The sequence below is a fragment of the Dama dama genome, chromosome 29 (assembly GCF_033118175.1).
Source record: "Dama dama isolate Ldn47 chromosome 29, ASM3311817v1, whole genome shotgun sequence".
Lineage (NCBI taxonomy): Eukaryota > Metazoa > Chordata > Mammalia > Artiodactyla > Cervidae > Dama > Dama dama.
In genome coordinates this window covers 11,351,691-11,375,037 of record NC_083709.1, presented here as the reverse complement: position 1 = coordinate 11,375,037, position 23,347 = coordinate 11,351,691, and the positions used below count along the sequence as shown (strand labels likewise).

The following is a 23,347-nucleotide window of genomic DNA, read 5'->3' as shown; positions in this document are numbered from 1 at the left end:
GAGGAGGAAATGGCAACCCACTCTAATATTCTTGCCTGGGCAATCCCATGGACAGAGGAGCCTGGCAGGCTACAGTCCATGGGGTCACAAAGAGTCAGATAAGACTAAGCACACACATGTGCACTGAAGTAATACTTTAGATATAATAGGTTAAATAAAATATATCATTAAAACTAATCTCACCACTTTCTTTTCAATGTGGCTACTAAGAAATTGAAAGTTATACCTGTGGCTTGTATTTGCAGCACAGGTATTTTTATTGCATGACACTGCTATAGTCAAGAATCTATGAAAGCATAGAGTACGTACACAGAAGGAATCTGGACACCAGTGTTAAACTGCTTTAGGTTCTAAACTCCATCCCCAGGCTTGATCACAAAAGGCTATTTAAACCGTACTACAGCAACTGAAATTCTGCATATAAAAAAAATGAACACTACAGTCTTATTTTTCCTTTTAAACTGTCAAAAACATATTTAAAACCATTTCAAATCATTTTAATAGACACAGTGACTTGCGAATGTACTCCTGTAGAGCTATGAGGAGTAGAGCTAATCCGAGAAAAATGCCCAGGGAGAAAACTGGTTGCGCTGCAGTGACTTCCTCAACTTCCGTGCACCGTCACCCTGGCCCTTCACATCTCTTCTCCACCCTGCAGCCAGCATGATCTTTTCCCAGGGCAGGCCTGATGCTCACCTCTCCCCATGCCATGGATTAAGGCCTTAGTCACTTCTCATCATGTTTAGCCAGCAAACTCTTCAACACAGCAGACAAGCCTCTCCCGCCCCTCCCAGACACACACCCTCCTCTGGGCTCTAGGAGGCTGCCCTGGCTCCTGCCCAGGCTCAGCTGCTCCCTGGGCATGGAACGGGCCCTCCCCTCTTCATGGAGGTGACAGTCCTATGTATCCTTCTGCTCTCACCTCAAGCACCCTCTAGCCAGTGAACAAACTCTCCAGCAGAGTTTACATGTCAGGCACCACCCTAAGCACATGGCAAACTAACTCATTTAGTATCTGTACTAACCGCAGCCCCAAAGCTCAGGCTCTACTGTTATCCCCATTTCACAGGTGACGACACTGACGCAGGAAGAGTTGCAGTAACTGCTGCAAAGTCATGTGCTGTGACGAAAGCTGCCTCAGCACCCGTCCACCTGGGCCGGCCGCCCTGACCAGGTCCAGCTCACACGGTGAGTTCCCCCGCCGCCCCTGACGGCACACACCGCAGCTGCAGTGACACCCTGCTTCACGGGATAGCTGACGGCTGTCTGTCCCCCGGAAGGCGGCACAAGGCCTGGCTGAGCCCATTTCTGCATAGCACCATGCACCTAACAGGGGTTCACTTTTTTAAACTCTTTACTTGGAGACAATGGAGATGAGATGGCTGGGAGGCATCACCAATGCAGTGAACATGAACTTGGGCAAACTCCAGCCTGCTGTGGCCTGTGGGTCTCAAGGAGTCGGACACGACTGGGTGACAGAACAGCAATGGTGATTTCGCATGCAGCTGCAGTAAGGAATCCAAAGAGTGCCTGCGTCGCCTCCCCTGAGCATCCCCCAAGGTCATGCTGTGACTCCCCTCACAAGGACCCCTCCTGCTGCCTTTACATCCACACCCACTCTCCTCCAGCCCCCTAGCACTGCCTCCTAAGCCCTGGAGACCTCCAACCTGCTCTCTGTTTCTGTAACTCTGCCGCATCAACAGCACTGTACCAATGGAGTCATGTCGTCCACACCTTTGGGGATGAGCTGTCCGCTCGGCACCCGGCAGGGCTCTCTAGAGAGCCGTCCAGGGCTGGGGTCTGTCAACAGTCCTTCCCTCTTTACAGCGGCATCGTGCTCCGTGACACCGACACCACATATGTTTCTTTAGCCATTCACCTGTGGAAGAACATCTGGCTCTTCTCTAGCTTTAGGCTATCACAAACAAAGCCACAATAAATACCCATGTACAGATTTCTTTGTGAACTTAGTCTTCATTTCTACGGGATAAAAGCCAAGGACTGCTATTACTGCGCCACATGGTAACTGCATGTCCGGCTTCTAAAGAAACCGACAATTTAACATCCCTACCCACGATGTCTGGGTGAGCCTGGTTTTCCACATCCAAACCGGCACTTGGTGGTATATTTGTTTTCACCATTCTGACAGGTGTGTTTTGGTATCTCATGGTTCTTTTAACGTGGTTTCCCTAACGGCTAATGTTGAACATATTTTAAGTGCTTACTTGCTACCTGCATATCCTCCTCAGCGATATGACTGTTCTTATCTTTTGCCAATTTTCTAACTGAATTGTTGTCCGAATTTCATATTTTAGAATATGTATCTTAGATAGTAGGCCTTTGTCAGATGTGTTGTTTGCAAACATTTTCTCCCACTCTGTAGCTTGGTCTTCTTTCTAACAGGGTCTTGTTTGTTGTTTTGTTGCTAAGTTGTATCTGACTGTTTTGTTACCCATGGACTGTAGCCCGCCAAGCTCCTCTGTCCACGGGATTTCCCAGGCAAGAATACTGGAGTGGGTTGCCATTTCCTCCTTCAGGGGATCTTCCTGACCCAGGAATCGAACCTGTATCTCCTACACTGGCTGGTCTATTCTTTACCATTGAGCCATCAGGGAAGCCCTTTAACAGGGTCCATCATGAAGCAAAAGTATTTAATTTTGATGAAGTTCAATTTATCAATATTTCCCTGAAGGATTATACTTTTGGCATCAACTCTAGGATATCTACTACCAAAAATTTCTCCCAAATTTTTTCCTAAAATTTTTATAATTTTACATTTTATATTTAACTCTAGTCCAGAGGACGAGATGGTTGAATGGCACCACTGACTCAATGGACGTGAGTTTGAGCAAGCACCACAAGATGGTGAAGGATAGGGAAGCCTGGCGTGCTGCAGTCTGTGGGGCTGCAAAGAGTCAACCACGACTGAGTGACTGCAGTCCAACTGTAGTCCCCATTGAGTGGACGTCTGTGTAAGTGGCAAGACACAGGCTGAAGCTGGTTTCTGGATGTGTGATGTCCAGCTGCTCCAGGGCCACTTGCCAAAATGGTTATCTTCTCCCTGCTGACTTGTTCTGCGGCCTCTGCTAAAAATTAGTTGGGCTTATTTGTGTGAATCTGTTTCAAAGCCCTCTGTTATGTTTCAGAGTTCTCTGTTCTGTTTTGTTGATCTGTGTTTCTACACCTACAGCAATAACACACAGTACCGACTACTGGAGCTCCTGACGTTGGAGAGGTTGATTTCTCACACCTGATTTTTATTTCCTGAAATTGTTTTTGTTATTCTAGTTCCTTTGCTATTTGTTTTTGCTATTTGTTTTGTTTGCTATTTGTTTTTGTTATTCTAGTTCCTTTTCCATACTTATTTTAGAATAGTCCGTCTGTATCTACAGAATTTTCCTGGATCAGTTAACTGTCTATGGTGTGGATAACAAACTGATATATCTGTACCTGGATGATGTATGAGAACTCAGATTCAACGAGATCTAAGCTGAACACAAACCTGCTTGTCCTCCCGCCTCACTATCTCAGTTTACAGCATCACCATTTACCTAGTAGGCAAAGTCAGTTTTCCGAGTTACTGATTAATGTATTTGACAAACTTTTTGCTGAGTACTCAGCATGTGCTGGGGTCCTGAGTAAGAAGTCCCTATTCCCACGGTGGTGAAGGTGAAAGGCACACATGCAACTACACACGGCATGAGAAGCGCACAGGAGAGGCACGCGGCGAGTACAGGCGGCGGCACGAAGTGAGCAAGCGCACAGGAGAGGCACGCGGCGAGTACAGGCGGCGACAGGAAGAGAGAAGCGCACAGGAGAGGCACGCGGCGAGTACAGGCGGCGACAGGAACAGAGAAGCGCACAGGAGAGGCACGCGGCGAGTACAGGCGGCGACAGGAACAGAGAAGCGCACAGGAGAGGCACGCGGCGAGTACAGGCGGCGGCAGGAAGTGAGAAGCGCACAGGAGAGGCACGCGGCAAGTACAGGCGGCGGCACGAAGTGAGAAGCGCACAGGAGAGGCACGCGGCGAGTACAGGCGGCGGCAGGAAGTGAGAAGAGCACAGGAGAGGCACGCGGCGAGTACAGGCGGCGGCACGAAGTGAGAAGCGCACAGGAGAGGCACGCGGCGAGTACAGGCGGCGGCAGGAAGTGAGAAGAGCACAGGAGAGGCACGCGGCGAGTACAGGCGGCGGCACGAAGTGAGAAGCGCACAGGAGAGGCACGCGGCGAGTACAGGCGGCAGCAGGAAGTGAGAAGCGCACAGGAGAGGCACGTGGCGAGTACAGGCGGCTACAGGAACAGAGAAGCGCACAGGAGAGGCACGCGGCGAGTACAGGCGGCGGCACGAAGTGAGAAGCGCACAGGAGAGGCACGCAGTAAGTACAGGCTGCGGCACAAAGTGAGACCGGCACAAAGTGAGACGCGCACAGGAGAGGCACGCGGCGAGTACAGGCGGCGGCAAGAACACACAGGAACACGCTGCTGCCCGGGAACGTCTGCAAACGCTGAAGAGGACACGAGCACTGCAGGACCAGGATGCAGTAACTAGGCCAACCGTGAGGCGACAAGGCAATGCGGGGAAAAAGCAGCGTCATGCAGCCTGCTCAGTCAGCTCGTGTAAGAGGTGGGGACCAGAGGGCAGCTGGGGAGGCGCCCAGAAACAGGGAGGGGCTCTTGGGTTCTGCTGAGGAACCAATTCACTCACTCATGTCAACACATGGTAAACCACAAAGTCTTTTAAGAGAAGTCACCTGATCGGAAGTGAACTTTAACAAGCCAACCGCGGCGGCAGTGTGGAGGACAGAGGAGAAGGGCAGGAGACTGAAGACCAGCTCTGGGGAGGAGTCCGGGGCTCTTACTCCAGGGGCCCCTTCAGCAAGCCTGAGTATAACACAATGAGGGCATCACTGCACCGAGTCACAGTGACGTGACAGCAGGAAGGGCTGTCAGGACCACGGAGGAGGCCATGGTAACTAAGAATGCGAGCAGGGAGGAGGCGAGGTCTAGATACCCGCTTGGTCTCTGGCTTGATTAACTGATTCAAGAGTTGGAAGAAACAAAGCGCCGTCTCCCGAAGCTTACAGGCCTGAGCACCAGAGCGTGCTTTCCACACGCAGGGCCAAGGCCAGACTAGAGAAGGGGATGGTGACTGAGCACCGATGTGCTCCCCAAACTGCACACTGAGCAGTCTGCCCCGAACTGGGGGCTGGGGAGCAGAACGCGGGAGACGGGACATGCGGCTCAGGGCCCCAGGGCTGAGGGAGGTACGCTGACTCTCCAGAACTCCCAACAAGGTTCTGGCTTCTCATCAGGGGAACTGGGGGGCGGGGCTGAGGACCACTGCTAAGCTTCCAAGGCGGGTCTGTCAGCTATCTGACAGAACAGCAGGCACAACTGGAGAGAAAAGAAAATCACAGGTGTCAGCAACCAGAGAGATGAACGCAAGTCTCAGGATCATGACAGCGGTGAGGGAAAACCCTGAGTGATCTACCATTTGGCCCCAAGGAGCTTTCTGGTAGAAACATCTCAGGAGCTAAATGAGCAAGATACTTGCCAAGATTAAAATGTGACCGTGAATTTCAACAGAATCACTTACTCCTTTACTGAAGCTTATAAAATAGCAACTCATGTTTTACAACCAGAAACTGTAAAAAAAAAATATATATAAATAAAATTTTTATTGATTGATGGCATAAATTACACTTCCTACTGTCCTCAGGGATATGATAACTTTTTCCTACAAATTTGTAAGTATCCATATAATAAAAGGGGACACACATCACAAAAGACACCAGAACTGTTTGAAGAGTTCAGAGAGAAGACCACATCCGACTGTAGCTGATGATGACAAGTATTCTTTGGAAGAGATACACGACCTGGATCTTAAAAATGGGGGAGGGGGGTATTCCCTGGTGGTCCAGAGGTTAGGACTCAGAGTTTCCAGTGCTGGTGGGGACCAGTTCAAACCCTGGGCGGTGAACTAATCTCTCACAAGCCACCATGACACAGCTGGAAAAAAAAAAAAAGGTGGGACCTCACTGGGGCAGAGATGAGAGAAGAGATTAGTTAGCTGAAGCAAAAGCACTGGCATGAATCAAGCTATGGAGTCAAGAGGGTAACAAAGACATTTACGGATGAGAGAGATGTGTTATGCACAGAACACAAGTCCAACACAAGGTTCACGGTCAAATAAGTTTGGGTAATAAAACACACACCCCCAGAAACGTCAAGGCTAAGAGCATGAGAAAGCTTCTTGAGAAAACAAAACTTATTAACAGTTTCTCAAATCTATTTTACAAAGGAACGGTTCCTCTATCCTTTACAACATCATGAAATGTCGATCATGACATCAGAATATCACCAGATTAAAGAATGTATCCTGATACAAATAGTCAGTACTTATAAGAAACAACGATAACTAAACTGATTTCTTCCCAATGTAACATTTGTTGACATTTTATCCTACTGTACATTAAGATAGCTGCATGTCTAAATTGCTGCACCTTTTATATTTTTCTTCAAAAAAGTACTAAATGCATAACCTGCTAAAGGAGGCGGCTATCTATTCTGAAGAAAATTTCCTAGATTCAAAATATTTTTTAGATCCAGTAAAAAAGTTAAATGCCAGATGATTTTAAAAGGAAAAACACACACAAGTACAAAGCTCAGACTATCACAAGCGAAAAGGTAAACAACCCAACAATAAGATGCTGTGGAAGACGTACACTTTGAAAACTAATTTTCATGACTTTATAAGACAGAAACTGTTTAACTACTTCCCATGAGGGCAAGAAATATGTTTACCTGACTTCGTTGCAATCAAAGTTGCAGATCAAATCTCTCTATATTTCAGCAATGCAAATGGGCAGTTTCCTCATGTAGGTTCATCTTTCATTTTATTCTTAACTGAAGAACACTGATCTTTAAGAATCAAAATGTATCATAGCTACTGTTTAAATACACATGTGAAAGTATAATTAAAAAAAAAAACACAACAGTTTATTAAAGTTGTGGAAGAAGAATTTTAAAAAAGGATACTCCAGAGCTTCTATGATTTTATATTACTTTTATATTGAAGAATGAATGGACCTATGATACCATCTCTCTCACCCTACCTTTTCTTCTAGTATTTTGTTGAGTTTTACTTGCCTTGAAGTGCAGCCACTGACAGCAAGAGGCCTGAAATCACAGTGTCAGGCTTCAGTCTCCATTCTGACACTGACTGAGACCTTGGGCAAGGTAGTCAGATCCTCTATGCATGTTTCCACGTCTCTGTGATGGGAAAAATCAAAGTACCTACTCCAAGGAGCTGACATGAGAACTCAGATAATACACAAAACCACTTCAGAAAGATCCTGAACCACAGAATTTGCTCAGTAAATGCTAACCCTTATCATATTTTAGGTCCCTGCTGAAAAGTTTTGACTAGAAACTAAGCTGAAAGTTCCACAAAGCAGTGACAGTGGCCCAGCTTCCCAGGATGCTGCTCTGGCCTCTGACCCACCACAGAGATCAAATCTGGCTTCCTGAGCAGTCTGAAAATTATTACCAACAGGTCACAACAGGAAATGGAAAGCCTATCACCATCATGAGCTGAAAAACAGCCAACTCACTAGCACAAAACCATAACCTGAGCAAACCTTTCCCCTAAACTGGATCTATCCAAAGCTAGGTTAAGTCATTTGCATTCCTAATAAGCTATGTATGATTGAAAATACACGATAAAACACAAGTTCCAACTAAAGATGTACGTACTATACATTCATATTGACCTCTTAAAATAATTTCAGGTGTTTTTCAAACAAAGAATCAGTCTTTGAAGAGTGTGTGGGGTAAGGTGTGGGAGGAAATGCAATCTGGCCTGGGTTCTGCCAATAATAGGCTGTTCCTATCAACCACAGGTCATAAACTGCAGGCTTAATCTGAGTAAATATCTGTACGGCACACACCTGACTTTCAAGCCCTATTGTGTAACAAAAAAACAATCAGGAGTGGCACCTTTTAAGGTGAAAATCAACCATTTATACAGGTGCATTTAACTCCTGTATGTCCTCTCCTGCTACACAGTATTTTCTAGTGACTCACAAAGCAAGTAAAATGGACCGACATCAAATTATTTATGTAAAGACTCAACAATCCTTTGATTGTTGAATAAACCACATAAACCACAATGATGCTGCAGGAAGTGAAATGCATGGCTCAAAAAGTTTATAGTTTGCAGAACTGAACTTGTGAATTATCAAAAAAAATAATAAAGTGTACTCATAAAAAAAGTTACCTCATAAAAAAGAATTTTCTTCCAAAGGAAACACAAATTTCAGCCTCTAATATGCATAAGGTGTACATAATTGTCTTCTATGCCCTCCAGTTTTAAAATGCTGTGCAAATAGAGCACATAATATACAAAATCAATTTCTGTGTCTACGGTGGTCTCCAGTCCAAGTTTAAGATCAAAACACAAATGCTATGTATACACACAAACTATGGCTTGATATACACATAAATCTTTTAAAAAGTGACACTGAACAGTAAGTGTTTATTTGGGCAAATTTTGCGAAAGTGAAACCCACAATCTCTTCCTGGCACCTACGTCCACTCTGTTCAAAGGTCTTTTGGCAGTTTCTGAAGAAAGCAGGTGCAAGCTTAAAGAACGGTCTCGGGCCACACCTGCCGCTGGCGGGGTCAGCGTCCCGCAGGCCAACCCGTCCCAGGATCATGGCTAGGCAAGCGACGCCGGCCCCGCCGGCTCCCGGCCCCCGCCCGCCGCCGCCACTCACCTCGCCGCTCAGAGGCAGAGCAGCCCCGGGGCCGCGTCCTGCGCCGCCGGCGGGCTCCGCATTTGACGGCGGCCGGCGCGCCCAGCCCCACCGCGACCGCGACCCCACAGGGCTCAGCCAGGCGGGAGCCGCATCAAGTTGAAGCCACCGGCTCTGGGGCCCTGGACTCGACCCGCTGCTGCCCAGAATCAAACACGACCGCCTTAAAGCTCACCTCCCTCTGGAGGGACCACAGCTGCAGCCATGCTCCAACTCGGGGAGAAACTGGAGCGGCCGGCCGCCAGCACCCCTCCTCGGCACTCGGCCCAACTCCAGCCACAGGCGGACGGTACCGCAGGAAGGGCTGCGGTTCCGAATCGTCCGGTCCGACCCACCGACCCGGGGAAGCGGACAGGAGCGGCTCGAGCAGGGCCGACAGGTGCGTCGGCGCCTGACGTCACTGCGTAGCCGTGAACGGCCGTTCAGCGTCCGACCCCGGTTGGAACCGCGTCGGTGCCCATTGGGCCGTAAGGGAGCAGGGGGCGGGACCTGTGGGAACAGTGGGCGGGTCGTGAGGAAGGAGTGGGAGAACCAGGTGGGAACAAGGGCGGACCTGTTGGGAACAGGGGCCTGGCCGTGTAGCTGCAGGGGCGGACCTTACGGGTGGTGGGCGGGCCTTATGGGTGGTGGGCGGGCCGTGTGCGGCAGGAGGCGGGGCTCGGGCGCCTTGGGGCGGGGCCGATTGGGGTGTGACCTTTCGCAGGTGGTTGGTCACGTCCAGCAGGCGGTGGGGTCCTCCTGGTGGTGACCTCGCGAGAGGACAGAGGCGGCACCTGACTGCATGCGCAGAAGTGCGCTGCGTGAGCTCGAGTTAGACCCCGGGCGGGAAGCACTACGGCCCCCGCAGGCGAGTCTGCAGTGGCGAGAGCGCTGATTCTGGGGACAGCCAGCCTGCCAGCCCATACAGGTGGCCCCGACACCGCGCCGGCACCCGGTTAGCCGTTACGAATTCTCAAAAATGCTTGGAAATTGACTATTTTGGAGAAAACACGCAACCTGAGGAGGATTTGAATGGCAGAGCTGGATGAACTTCCTCTCGGCAAACACTTGTGGAACTCCTAAGGTGTGCCAGTGCGGATTCCAAGAGCAGGGAGGACCGCTCAAGGACAGGCCGGTGAGGGGCTCTGCGGAGTGGGGACGGCCTGAATCGCAAAGGGTGACCTCCGACCTGGAGCTGGGGAGGGGGGATGGTCAACAGCACCTGGTGGCAAAGAAAGGAAGAAGGGTAAAGGCCAATGGTACCTTGGTGTTGCCGGATTGTAGGTGGGAGGGGGATACGAGGGGGGGATGCAGGAGTCAGCCATTGTGCCCACGACTGTTGTGGCTTATCCCACATAACTGGCAGTTGTTGGAAAGCTTTGTTATTGTTACTGAGTAGTTTTTCTTCCCAAAATTTTACTATGAAAATTTTCAAACCCAGAAAACCTGAAAGATGAAGTGAGTTCATTGAAAACTCATAAATGGTTTTTCACTTCTTTAAGGTATATGATAAATGCTCTAAAATTTTATGTTTTAGAAGTCTAAAGTCAAGTTACAGTAACTGCATATAATGTGGAAATGTTTTAATCATGGGCATGACAGGATCAGTCATCTAGATTCAAAATTTCTGCTCTGTTAGCTTCTTTTGTATTGAGGTGTATTTTTTTCCCCTGAAGTTTGTGTCAGTAGGATGGAGACATTATAAAACTCTACCCAGAGTTTCATCTCCTGAGAATAACAACCTGTGGGCTTCTGTGGTGGTCCAGTGGTTAAGAATCCACCTTGCAATTCAGGGGACACCCATTCCATCCCTGGTCCAGGAAGATCCCACATGGCTCTCGGCAGCAAAGCCCATCAGTTCAGTTCAGTCACTCAGTCATGTCCAACTCTTTGCAACCCCATGAATTGCAGCACGCCAGGCCTCCCTGTCCATCACCAACTCCTGGAGTTTATTCAAACTCATGTCCTTTGAGTGAGTGATGCCATCCAACCATCTGATCCTCTGTCATCCCCTTTTCCTCCCGCCTTCAATCTTTCCCAGCATCAGGGTCTTTCAAATGAGTCAGTTCTTTTTTTTTGAGTCAGTTCTTCGAATCAGATGGCCAAAGTATTGGAGTTCCAGCTTCAACATCAGTCCTTCCAATGAATATTCAGGACTGATTTCCTTTAGGGTGGACTGGGTGGATCTCCTTGCAGTGCAAGGGTCTCTCAAGAGTCTTCTCCAACACCACAGTTCAAAAGCATCAGTTCTTTGGCACTCAGCTTTCTTTATAGTCCAGCTCTCACATTCATACATGACTACTGGAAAAATCATAGCCTTGACTAGATGGACCTTTGTCGGCAAAGTAATGTCTCTGCTCTTTAATCTACTGTCTAGGTTGGTCATTACTTTTCTTCCAAGGAGCAAGCGTCTTTTAATTTCATGGCTGCAATCACCATCTGCAGTGATTTTGGAGCCCAAAAAATAAAGTCTGACACCGTTTCCCTATCTATTCATCATGACGTGATGGGACCAGATGCCATGATCTTAGTTTTCTGAATGTTGAGCTTTAAGCCAACTTCTTCACTCTCCTCTTTCACTTTCATCAAGAGGCTCTTTAGTTCTTCGCCATAATGGTGGTGTCATCTGCATATTTGAGGTTATTGATATTTCTCCCGACAATCTTGTTCTAGCTCGTGCTTCATGCAGCCCAACATTTCTCATGACGTACTCTGCATATAAGTTAAATAAGCAGGATGACAACATACAGCCTTGACGTACTCCTTTCCCAACTTGGAACCAGTCTGTTGTTCCATGTTCTAACTGTTGCTTCCTGACCTGCACACAGATTTCTCAAGAGGCAGGTGAGGTGGTCTGGTATTCCCACCTCTTGAAGAATTTTCCACAGTCTATTGTGATCCACACAGTCAAAGGCTTTGGCATAGTCAGTAAAGCAGAAATAGATGTTTTTCTAGAACTCTTGCTTTTTTGAAAATTCAACGGATGTTGGCAATTAGATCTCTGGTTCCTCTGCCTTTTCTAAAACCAGCTTGAACATCTGGAAGTTCACGGTTCACATCTTGTTAAAGGCTGGCTTGGAGAATTTTGAGCATTACTTTGCTAGTGTGTGAGATAAGTGCAATTGTGCAGTAGTTTGAACGTTCTTTGGCATTGCCTTTCTCTGGGATTGGAATGAAAACTGACCTTTTCCAGTCCTGTGGGCACTGCTGAGTTTTCCAAATTTGCTGGCATATTGAGTGCAGCACTTTCACAGCACAATGTTTTAGGTTTTGAAATAGCTCAACTGGAATTCCATCACCTCCACTAGCTTTATTTGTAGTGATGCTTCCTAAGGCCCACTTGACTTCACATTCCAGGATGTCTGGCTCTAGGTGAGTAATCATGATTATCTGGGTCATGAAGGTCTTTTCTGTACAGTTCTTCTGTGTATTCTTGCCACCTCTTCTTAATATTTTCTGCTTCTGTTAGGTCCATACCTTTTCTGTCCTTTATTGAGCCCATCTTTGCATGAAATGTTCCCTTAGTATCTCTAATTTTCCTGAAGAGATCTCTAGTCTTTCCCATTCTGTTGTTTTCCTCTATTTCTTTGCACTGATCACTGAGGAAGGCTTTTTTATTTCTCGTTGCTGTTCTTTGGAACTCTGTGTTCAAATGGGTATATCTTTCCTTTTCTCGTTTGCTTTTCACTTCTCTTCTTTTCACAGCTATCTGTAAGACCTCCTCAGACAGCCATTTTCCATTTTTGCACTTCTTTTTCTTGGGGATGGTATTGATCACTGCCTCCTGTACAATGTTGTGAACCTCTGTCCATAGTTCATCAGGCACTCTATCCGATCTAATCCTTTGAATCTATTTGTCACTTCCACTGTATAATCATAAGGGATTTGATTTAGGTCATACCTGAATGGTCTAGTGGTTTTCCCTACTTTCTTCAATTTAAGTCTGAATTTAGCAATAAAGAGTTCATGATCTGAGCCACAGTCAGCTCCCTGTCTTGTTTTTACTGACTGTATAGAGCGTCTCCATCTTTGGCTGCAAAGTATGCAATCAGTCTGATTTCAGTATTGACCATCTGGTGATGTCCATGTGTAGAGTCTTCTCTTGTGTTGTTGGAAGCTAAGCCCATGCTCCATGACTGTTGGGTCTGTGTTCAAGAGCCAGGGAGACGCAGCTACTAAGTCCATGTGCCACCACTGCTGCAGCTGGTGTGCGCCAGAGCCCATGCTCTTCTACAAGAAAAAAGAGAACATCAAGAAGCCCGTGCATCAAAACCGGAGAGTAGCCCCCATTCACAGCAACTAGAGAAAGTCCACAAGCAACAAGGAAGACCAAGTGCAGCGAGAAATTAATTAATTAATTAACTTAGAAAAGAGTAACAACCTGTCCAACACAATCACAGTGTCGCAGCTAGGAAATTAACAGTAAATCCCTAATATTATCTAATAGCTAGGCTATATTTAAATTTCACCAGTTGTCAACATAAAAAGAGTCTTTTGCAGATTTTTTTCAAACCAGGATCCAGTCAAGTTTCAAACATTCCATTTTGGTTCTGTTTCTTAAATCTCGTTTATTCTTAAACAGTCACCTGCAATTTTTCATAACACTGATGTTTTAGAGACCAGACAAGTTGCCTGAAGAATGTTACAAAGTGAACAGTTTGGTTTTTTAATAATAATAGTAATCATGGCTTGTGTAGATTGACCATGTCCCCAAAGAAGATCCTCCCACATCCCACCTCACGCTTTATTTGGAAATAGGGTCTTTACAGGTGTGTTCAAGGTAGGATCATTAGGACGGGCCCTAATTCAACATGAGCGACATCATCAGAAGAGAAGAGACAGAGAAGACGGGTGCGAGAAGATGAGGCTGAGACTGTAGTATGCGGTCCAAACAAAGACGTTCCTGGGGCACCAGAAGGTGGAAGAAGGCGGGACTCTTCTCCAGAGCCTGGTTTCAAACTTCTGGGCTCCAGAAAGGTGCAAGAATAAATTTCTATTGTTATAAGACCCCCAGTTTGTGGTAATTTGTTACAGCAGTCTTAGAAAACTAATATTGGGTTAACCAAAAAGTTCATTCAGATTTTTCATACATGTCATGGAAAAACCCAACCGAACTTTTTGGCCAACTTAATACAATGGCTTGAAACATTTGGAAACAATACAGAAAGTCTAAAATGCAAGCTAAGGTAGTCCTTGTACAATGGGGACCAACCTCAGTGCTCAAAAAGATACAATAAAGTATATCTTGCCTATCTTTTCAGGGACATTTTAGGCACTACAAATATGCTGTTGATACATACATCAAATGATGGAGGAAACTATTCACCAGAAGCCCTGTTAAGAGAAGTGGCTCGGCTTGGTCAGACTTTTTGTAGTCTTCAGAGGCTGCCGGCAGGCTAAGTCCCTTCAGTTGTCCTACTCTGTGCAACCCTGCCGGGAGCCGTTGTGGGAGATCCCACCCATGACGAGGTCATGAAGAAAACACCTGACACGCAAGGCCATTCAGGATCCCGTCCATGACGAGGTCATGAGGAAAAAACCTGGCACACAAGGCCGTTCAGGATACAAGGGACCCTCCAGGTTGGCCTCGGCCTCTACCCCACCCTGTATCCTCCCCCCTTTTTCTGCTGTTGTTCTTGTTTGCCCTGCTGCAGATTCTTGTGTTGCCTGCCGAGAGCTCTCCTGCTCCTCTTTCACTGAATAAAGACCAACTTAAAATGCTAACTAATAAATCTCCTGGATGCTGGTACCCTATGAAGGGGCCAGGGATGCAGGAGCTGCTTCAATTCAAACCCTTTTGCTCGCATTCTGGCTTGTTTGATAAATGTATGCTCCTATTGCAAAAAATGCTCGTGATTTTTCTAAACATCCTAAGCACAGTACGCTAACAAAAGAAACTGTTAAGCATAGGTCCCTCCATGGGGTGAGAAAAGCTCCACAAATAATAGTCACAAATGTGCCTAATAGAAAATACTTTAGATAGAGATTAGCTGGTGACTTCTTGCAGGTAGTTAACTTTTAGACTAAGAGCCTGTTTTGTGCCATATCTGCTGTTTTTGCAGTCCTTCACATTTCTGTTCTGTAATAATGTAATCCTATCTAGTTCCCATGGAGATGACGCCTATTAGAAAGAAAAACAGGGTCGGCTACTGAAGTTGCTTAAGTCGCACCAGATGCAAGCCATAACATGTTAGCAGGCCTGAAGGCCAAATGATAAGAAAGACTCTTGTGAACGAAAAGTATGTGGGTGACATCCTGTTTCTGTTGAAGGTCAAGTTGCTGTAATGTTTTGCGATGACCTGTGTGTAAGCAATATGCACTTCCCCCAAAGATGTTGTTAAGGGTATAAAGGGCCAGTGCAAAAATAAACTTCAGACTTAGCCCCCGAGCTTTGTCTCACTGTCTCATTCGCCGACGCTGTTCATCCTGAGGGTTCCTCTGGATCCTGCTGGGGCTGGACCCCAACACAACCCTATGGACTTGTAGACTGTCAGGGAATGTTTGACTCTCATGAGGCCTTTGTCCCTCTTCAAGTGGAACAGCATGCTGCTCCCAGGGACTGAGGTCATTGTGTGAGGCAGGCTTGGTCTCCTTTAGTAAACATTCTCTTTAGGACAAAACTGTTCAGTCTTGCTCCCCTTTCTTGAGATATGGATTGTCTCCTGACCTTGTGACTAACATTACCCCTTGTTCCCTTGGTAACGGTTGCTGTACGTTTGGTTTTCTGATCTCTATCATTCCCGAAAGAAGTTTCTTGTACCACAGCCTATATATACTCATAGAAAAATCATTAAAGCACCTTTGCTCCGTCAGAGCTTAGGTCCCCAGGTCTTTTTTTGTCTCTCTCTCTCTCTGTTTTTTTTTTTTCTGGCTGACTCTCTGGAGCGTGGAAACCCGTCGTGCTCACTTTCCTGCCCGGGCTTCTAAGACCCGCCTCGAGAGGGCACCTGGTGCCTTCGTGAGAGAAGCAAGTCCTGTGTCAAGGGCTTTATTGGTCCTCTGCGTAAACCAAGGAATATCAGCCTCTTTCTCTCTTTCACTTTCTTATCGTCGACTCCATACCACCAGGTTCCGGTCCATTAAAGGATCACAACAGTAGACCACCAGGTTCCTCTGTCCATGGGATTTCCCAGGCAAGAATACTGGAGTGGGTTGCCATGCCCTCCTCCAGGGGATCTTCCCGACCCAGGAATTGAACCTTGGTCTTTTACATCGCCTGCATTGACAGGTAGGTTCTTTACCACTAGCACCACCTGTAGGAAATCCTAGATGTGTCTCAGCTGATTCCTAGAAAAGGAGTTTGTTTCCCTTTTGAGAGAAGAAAGGGAGGGGAAGGAGCGAGTTGACCAGGAGAAGGTGGGGATAAGTGCTGGAGGAGAGTTAGCTGTCAAGCTTAGCTTTGTACAGCAAGGTTTGCAAGAAAGGCTGCTTTGCTTCCAGACCAAGTTGCGTCAAACTCTGTATCACACATGGCTTTTGGTTATGTACACTTTGGGGGCCCTCCAAAGCACAAGAGAGTAATGAATACCTGATCAGAGTGTATTTTTCTGTATCTTACCCAGAGATTACCTGTATAGTGTGGTATGGGAGGTTACCTCCATGCAGTGGTGGTGGTTTATTCACTAAGTCGTGTCCAACTCGCAACCCTATGGACTGTAGACCGTCAGGCTCCTCCATCCATGGGATTCTCCAGACAAGAATACTGGAGTGGGTTGCCATTTCCCTCTCCTCAATGCAGTGGTACCTTCAAAATACACAGGCAGACAAGCTGTCCCAGAGATCAGGGAAAGAAAGCCAACACACCCTGAGAAGCCAGGGGGAAAGAAAGAAACACACTCAGGATAGGCTGCAACTGGCGTGGAAAGATTTAAGGCTGTGGTCAGGCAGCATACATACGTCTTACCTGTCTTTGTGGCCTCCCTTGGATTGTGGGGTAGTTAGAACCAGAGGTGAGCTTTGAGCAAGGGTCTGGAAGTGGAAGGTGCTTCTGGCCCAGGACACAGTCCGTCAGAGAGATGCAAGGGCTAGGGAGGCTGAGCACAGCCCAAGTAGCCGGTTAACCTGTTGAGCCCTTCTGGGGCAGGCTGTGCATGACACACAGTGCCACCACTGGGTGGCAGGACTAAGGCCCGTGTGCGCTGGGTGTCTTGTGGATATGCAGCGTGCCGTGAGTATATGGTGCTCCTACATGTTTGATGCATCTTGCATGTTTAGTGCCTCATGAACATGTCACATCGCCTGGTCTTTCCGACTTTTTCCATCTCAGTTCTCAAGTCTACTGACCTGTCCACTGTGCCTTGCAGCTGAATAACTTGCATCATCTGTGCTTTGTCCATGACCTTAGTCTGTCCTATTTACTTCTTTTTTTCAAGGCAGAATTGAATATTCTCAGACGACACAGTCCTGGGTTTCAGGGCTCATATGGTGCCCCTGTGGTGATGGGACTGCCCACAACACAGTCCAACTTCTCAGGACTCTTTCATTGCTGGTATCATGATAGAATGTGTGAAACCATGGTTAGATCTAAACACATGCATCCATGCATGCTCAGTTACTCAGTCGTGTCTGACTCTGCGATCCCACGGACTGCAGCCCACCAGGCTTGTCTGTCCATGGGATTTTCCAGGCAAGAGTACTGGAGTGCTCTTTGCCATTTCCTCCTCCAGGGGATCTTCCCAACCCAGGGATCGAATTTAAGTCTCCTGCATTGGCAGGTGGATTCTTTACCACTGAGCCATGTAGGAAGCCTGTATCTAAGCACAGTTTTCTCTTATTTTACTTGGGACTCTGTTGGACAAGTTTTGTAGGTTCTTTTTTCAGAAAAAGTGTTGGAAAGTAATCAAAAACTTTTCTAAACTAAGTGGAATTTTTCAAGAGATTTACAGATGTATGTTTTCTTCTCTCACTGCAGATAATGTTGCCTACTATGGGGAGAGGTGCCCAGATTTGAGCCTAGACAATAGTCAGAGTCATATAATTGTGGTATCATATCCACCCTGAGGAGCCATAGTTACCACTATAGTTAATTGTATGGTATATTTGAATATTGTTCAGACATCAGATACTAAGAGTTCTCATCACAAGGGGAAAAAAAAGCAAAACATGTTTTTCCTTTTTTTTTGGTATCTATATGAGATGGCAGATGTTAACTAAGCATTGTGGTAATGGTTTCACAATATATGTGAGTCAAATCATTACACTATACACTTTGAAGTTATGCAGTGCTCTACATCAGTTAGATTTCAGTAAACTGGACAAACCCAAACCAGTGAATAAAAACTGACAAAAGCCTGTCGGTCCGCAGGAAGCACTTGAAGGCAGAGCAAAATATGTTATGTGAGTAAAGCCAGGCTCCTGTACGTTAAATCAGTTTCTAGTGAGAACTGAACTGAAGCACTAATAACAAGAGCTCTACCAAGACTTCTGTTAGCTCTATTCCTCTACCACCAACCAGCCAGCAAAGCCTTTAAGCTCTCAAGGAAACTGATAGAGTAACTCACAGGGCTTAGAGTGTACTTACCCCAACCTCGTCTGGTGCCCTGGTATATCCAGAGAATGCATGGTAGGCATTGCCAGCCAGTCCTTCCTGCCAGGACTTCTGTCCTTCTGGAAGTGGCAGTTTGGAACATACTATTTTATAGGATTAGCAAGAGAAGTCAGAAAAACGCTGGGAATCCTATTTCAGTTCTTCCTAGATTCTTGTGCTCTGGCCCAAGTCAAATTTCTCTGAGTTTTCCCTGAAGTAAGAAACCTGAGGATATGATTATTTCCCATAACAACATTAAAAATACATCTTAAAAAAAAAGTTCCACAGAAAATCAGAGACATGTACAGGGTTGTATAGATGTGCTGCTTATGTTTGTGAGCTCTTTCAGAAAAGGAACTTTGATTTTATCGCTTACATTTCAGGCACATGGGCAAGAGGAAGAGAAAGAAGCCGAGATGTTCTATTAGGAAAATGGTGATGTGGTTCTAGTCTGGAAATTCTTAATATCACCAGTATCTGGGAACTAGTTGAAAATGGCCTTTTCTTGTCTTTGGCCTTTTCCCTAAGGAAGAACATGAAATGAATAGATTTGCAGTCTTAATTACATTTTGAAGGCTTTGGCATTGCTGACAATCTTCCAGTTTCATGATTTTTTCCTGTGCTTATCTATGCTCAGGTCATGTCCAACTCTTTTGCAACCCCATGGACTGTAGCCCACCAGGCTGCTCTTGCCTGGGATTCTCCAGGCAAGAATACTGGCGTGGGTTGACATTTCTTCCTCCAGGGGATCTTCGAGCCCAGGGGTCAAACCCATACCTCGTGTGTCTCCTGCACTGGCAAGTGGATTCTTTACACTGAACCACCAGAGAAGCCCAAGATTCTTTCCTACAGATGCTCTAGCTAAGCTTCCCTGGAACTTGACACTGTTGAGTTAGAAAAAAATGCACAATGTGAGAGTTGTGAGTTAAGTTTTATTTGGGGCAAAATGAGGACTGCAGCCTGGGAGACAGCCCCTCAGATAGCTCTGAGAGACTGCTCCCAAGTGGCAGGGGAGGTCAGTATATATATGATTGTGGTGAAGGGGGAGTACATTCAATGAAGCACATATTTTTCCATAAAGTCTCTACTGGTCTCTTGAAGCTTTGCCAGTCACAAGGCACAGACATCACCATGAAGGATTTCAGTGCTGTTCCAGATATGAGGAGATACAAGAACTGGGTTCATAGTATCAGCTCCTGAGCATATCTAACTCGCTGAAGACCTGTCGTTCAGTTTTTCTCCCCTGAGCACACAGCGTGTCACTCCTGCTCTCCACCTGGAACTCCTTTTAAGGGGATGTTGAAGGTCGGCAGCGGCAGCAGCACGTGACTTAATCCTTGGAGAGGCAGATAGCGAGTGTCCATGGCGAGTGCCCTGTGTAGTTGACGGTATTCTCTGAGCTACTCAGCCAAGCCCGTCCCCAGTTCAGTTTCATGGTGAGACTCCTTTCTCGGTGCTGCACGGCTCAGGGCTCGGTGTTTTATTTCACTCTTCCTAGAAATGACTGTGATCTCCCTTCTCAGCGCTCCCCCTTTTCCAACCCAGAAAGCAGGAAGCCCAAGACCTGACTGGATGTTTCCTCTTTGCATGTCGAGCTAGGCCTTCTAGACCAAGATCCACATGTGCAGCAGGCTGCTGCCTTTCTCTCCGAGCGCCCTCCAGCTAACAGGTAGTTCACGTCGCACACCCAGCACAAGACCAGAGTAGGCCTTTAGGAGTGCGGCTCAAAACTGAGAGCTCCTGCCTTAGAGAACAGAAAAACAGTGTGCGGACACTGACCTTTTTTCCTCTTGGATTTCAGCTTCACATGTTTTCAAGAAGTCTTAATTTTAGAGACTGTGTTTGCTCCTATTTAAGGTTTTAGCTTCTCTTCCCCAATCACAAAAGATGGCTGGTGTGTCAGGATAGTTTGATCCAGTACATACACCTACATAAACACATGGCCTTTTAATAAACTCCCAAAGGGAAGGCACTCAGTGTAAGTGGACCACCAGCCACCTGCTCTGATTTGTTGTCTGATTGTTTCACAGCTGCCTGCTTTCTGGAAAGAATGACTCACAACACCCAGCCTGGCATGTCTGTGTCCCCATCATCCAGCATAGCACTTAAATCACTGTGTATGAATGACTGCATGTATTTCTGAAAAACATCAATAGAAGAGAACTTTGGAAATCACCCCCTTCCCCCTTGCCATGTTAGATGTTGTTTAGTCACTCAGTCGTGTCTGACTCTTTTGCATTCCAATGGACTGTAGCCTGCCAAGCTCCTCTGTCCATGGGATTATACCACTATTAATAAAGGGTGAAGGAGTTTTCATTTTTTTTCCTACCAGAAAGAGGTCTACAAGTATAACTTTATAACTATATTTAGGATAGAAGTTCTGTTGATTATCATAATTTAAAAAATTAATTTAGGAATTCTCCGGTAGTCAAGTGGTTAGGACTTGGCCCTTTCACTGCCATGGGCCCAGGTTCAATCTCCACAGTCAGGGAACTAAGATCGCACAAGCTGTGTGGCAGGGTTAAAAAAAATGAGTTTAGTGTTGGCATTTCTTTTTTTTTCCTTCAAATGGAAATACTGTTGAAACCAAGCAGGATCCTGTGCGGTCTTCCTGGGGACAGACCTCCTGCTTCCTCAAACCATGGCCCCTGCCTCTTGTTTGTAGAAAAACTTCAGCCTCCTAGGCCTTCCCCAAGTTCCAAAGACCCAATTTAATCAGAGAAGTGAGAAAATACACATATGAAAATATTCAAACAAGATGGAAAAATAAGAGTTTACCCATGAAATAAAGTCAAGGACCTTTACTTCCTCCTCAGTGGCTAGAGATAATTTCCCAGAGATAATCTCTAGAAGGGACCTGACTTCAGGCTATACTACAAAGCCACAGTCATCAAGACAGTATGGTACTGGCACAAAGACAGAAATATAGATCAATGGAGCAGAATAGAAAGCCCAGAGATAATTCCACGAACCTATGGACACCTTATCTTCAACAAAGGTGGCAAGGATATGCAATGGAAAAAAGACAGCCTCTTTAACAAGTGGTGCTGGGAAAACAGGTCAACCACTTGTAAAAGAATGAAACTAGAACACTTTCTAACACCATACACAAAAATAAACTCAAAATGGATTAAAGATCTAAATGTAAGACCAGAGACTATAAAACTCCTAGAGGAGAACATAGGCAAAACACTCTCTGACATAAATCACAGCAGGATCCTCTATGACCCACCTCCCAGAATATTGGAAATAAAAGCAAAAATAAACAAATGGGACCTAATGAAACTTAAAAGCTTTTGCACAACAAAGGAAACTATAAGCAAGGTGAAAAGACAGCCCTCAGATTGGGAGAAAATAATAGCAAACGAAGCAACAAAGGATTAATCTCAAAAATATACAAGCAACTCCTGAAGCTCAATTCCAGAAAAATAAATGACCCAATCAAAACATGGGCCAAAGAACTAAACAGACATTTCTCCAAAGAAGACATACAGATGGCTAACAAACACATGAAAAGATGCTCAACATCACTCATTATCAGAGAAATGCAAATCAAAACCACAATGAGATACCATTACACGCCAGTCAGGATGGCTGCTATCCAAAAGTCTACAAGCAATAAATGCTGGAGAGGGTGTGGAGAAAAGGGAACCCTCTTACACTGTTGGTGGGCATGCAAACTAGTACAGCCGCTGTGGAGAACAGTGTGGAGATTTCTTAGAAAAACTGGAAATAGAACTGCCACATGAGCCAGCAATCCCACTTCTGGGCATACACACTGAGGAAACCAGATTGAAATAGACACGTGCACCCCAGTGTTCATCGCAGCACTGTTTATAATAGCCAGGACATGGAAGCAACCTAGATGCCCATCAGCAGACGAATGGATAAGGAAGCTGTGGTACATATACACCATGGAATATTACTCAGCCATTAAAAAGAATTCATCATCATCAAAAAAAAAAAAAGAATTCATCAGTTCTAATGAGATGGATGAAACTGGAGCCCATCATACAGAGTGATGTAAGCCAGAAAGATAAAGACCAATACAGTATACTAACACATATATATGGAATTTAGAAAGATGGTAACGATAACCCTATATGCAAAACAGAAAAAGAGACACAGATGTACAGAACAGACTTTTGGACTCTGTGGGAGAAGGCCACAGAGAAGGGAGGGTGGGATGTTTTGAGAGAACAGCATCGAAACATGTATATTATCAAGGGTGAAATAGATCACCAGTCCAGGCTGGATGCATGAGACAAGTGCTCGGGCCTGGTGCACTGGGAAGACCCAGAGGAATCGGGTGGAGAGGGAGGTGGGAGGGGGGATCGGGATGGGGAATACATGTGGATCCATGGCTGATTCGTGTTAATGTATGACAAAAACCACTACAATACTGTAAAATAATTAGCCTCCAACTAATAAAAATAAATGGAAAAAAAAATCTCTAGCAGGGACATCAAATCAGCCAATCCTAAAGGAAATCAACCCTGAATACTCATGGGAAGGACTGATGCTGAAGCTCCAACACTGTGCCACCTGATGTGAAGAGCCGACTCATTGGAAAAGACCCTGATGCTAGAAATGATTCAGGGCAGGAGAAGAAGTGGACAGCAGAGGATGAGATGGTTAGATAGCATCACTGACTCAATGGACATGAGTTTCAGCAATCTCCAGAAGATAGTGAAGGACAGAGAGGCCTGGTGTGCTGCAGTCCATGGGGTCACAAAGAGTCAGCTTAGCGACCAAACAATAATGGCTAGAGATGATTTCCTAAACCATATCCTCGAGCCGTTTTGCAGTACTAAAACCCCCTCCTGACAGAAGTTAACTGTGTGCTGATCACGAGCATCAGATCCCAGACTGGTCGGAGCCAGAAAACTGATAATTGAGTTTCCTGGAATACTACCATGTCAGCTCCGCATCAACCAGTCTGTACATAAGCTGATCACACTGTCTTCAACCCTCCTCCTTCCTCTGGCCTTTCAAAACCCTCCCGCAGGCCAGGCCAGCAGGGAG

The 23,347-nt window shown here is 46.1% G+C and overlaps 1 protein-coding gene and 1 long non-coding RNA gene across 8 annotated transcripts in view; one reads left to right on the top strand and one right to left on the bottom strand.

Moving 5' to 3' along the window:
* Positions 1-9,206, bottom strand: part of CLCN3 (chloride voltage-gated channel 3) — a 92,504-nt gene extending 83,298 nt beyond the window's left edge. For 3 of the 7 annotated variants that reach the window (XM_061132086.1, XM_061132088.1, XM_061132089.1), the window contains exon 1: positions 8,993-9,206. Coding sequence is in view for 1 of the 7 variants with exons in the window: in XM_061132089.1 (XP_060988072.1) it covers positions 8,993-9,023 (31 nt within the window). In the remaining 6 variants the exon portion in view is untranslated. Of the gene's footprint in view, positions 1-7,150; positions 7,274-8,778; positions 8,889-8,992 lie in introns of those variants that run through there. The other 4 variants (XM_061132080.1, XM_061132079.1, XM_061132090.1 and 1 more) reach the window with 4 other exon arrangements.
* Positions 9,207-9,345: 139 nt separating this feature from the next.
* LOC133048413 (uncharacterized) lies at positions 9,346-15,243 on the top strand. The gene is made up of 3 exons (XR_009691036.1): positions 9,346-9,931; positions 13,555-13,773; positions 14,058-15,243. It is a non-coding gene; the product is annotated as an uncharacterized LOC133048413 (long non-coding RNA).
* The last annotated feature ends 8,104 nt before the right edge of the window (positions 15,244-23,347 follow it).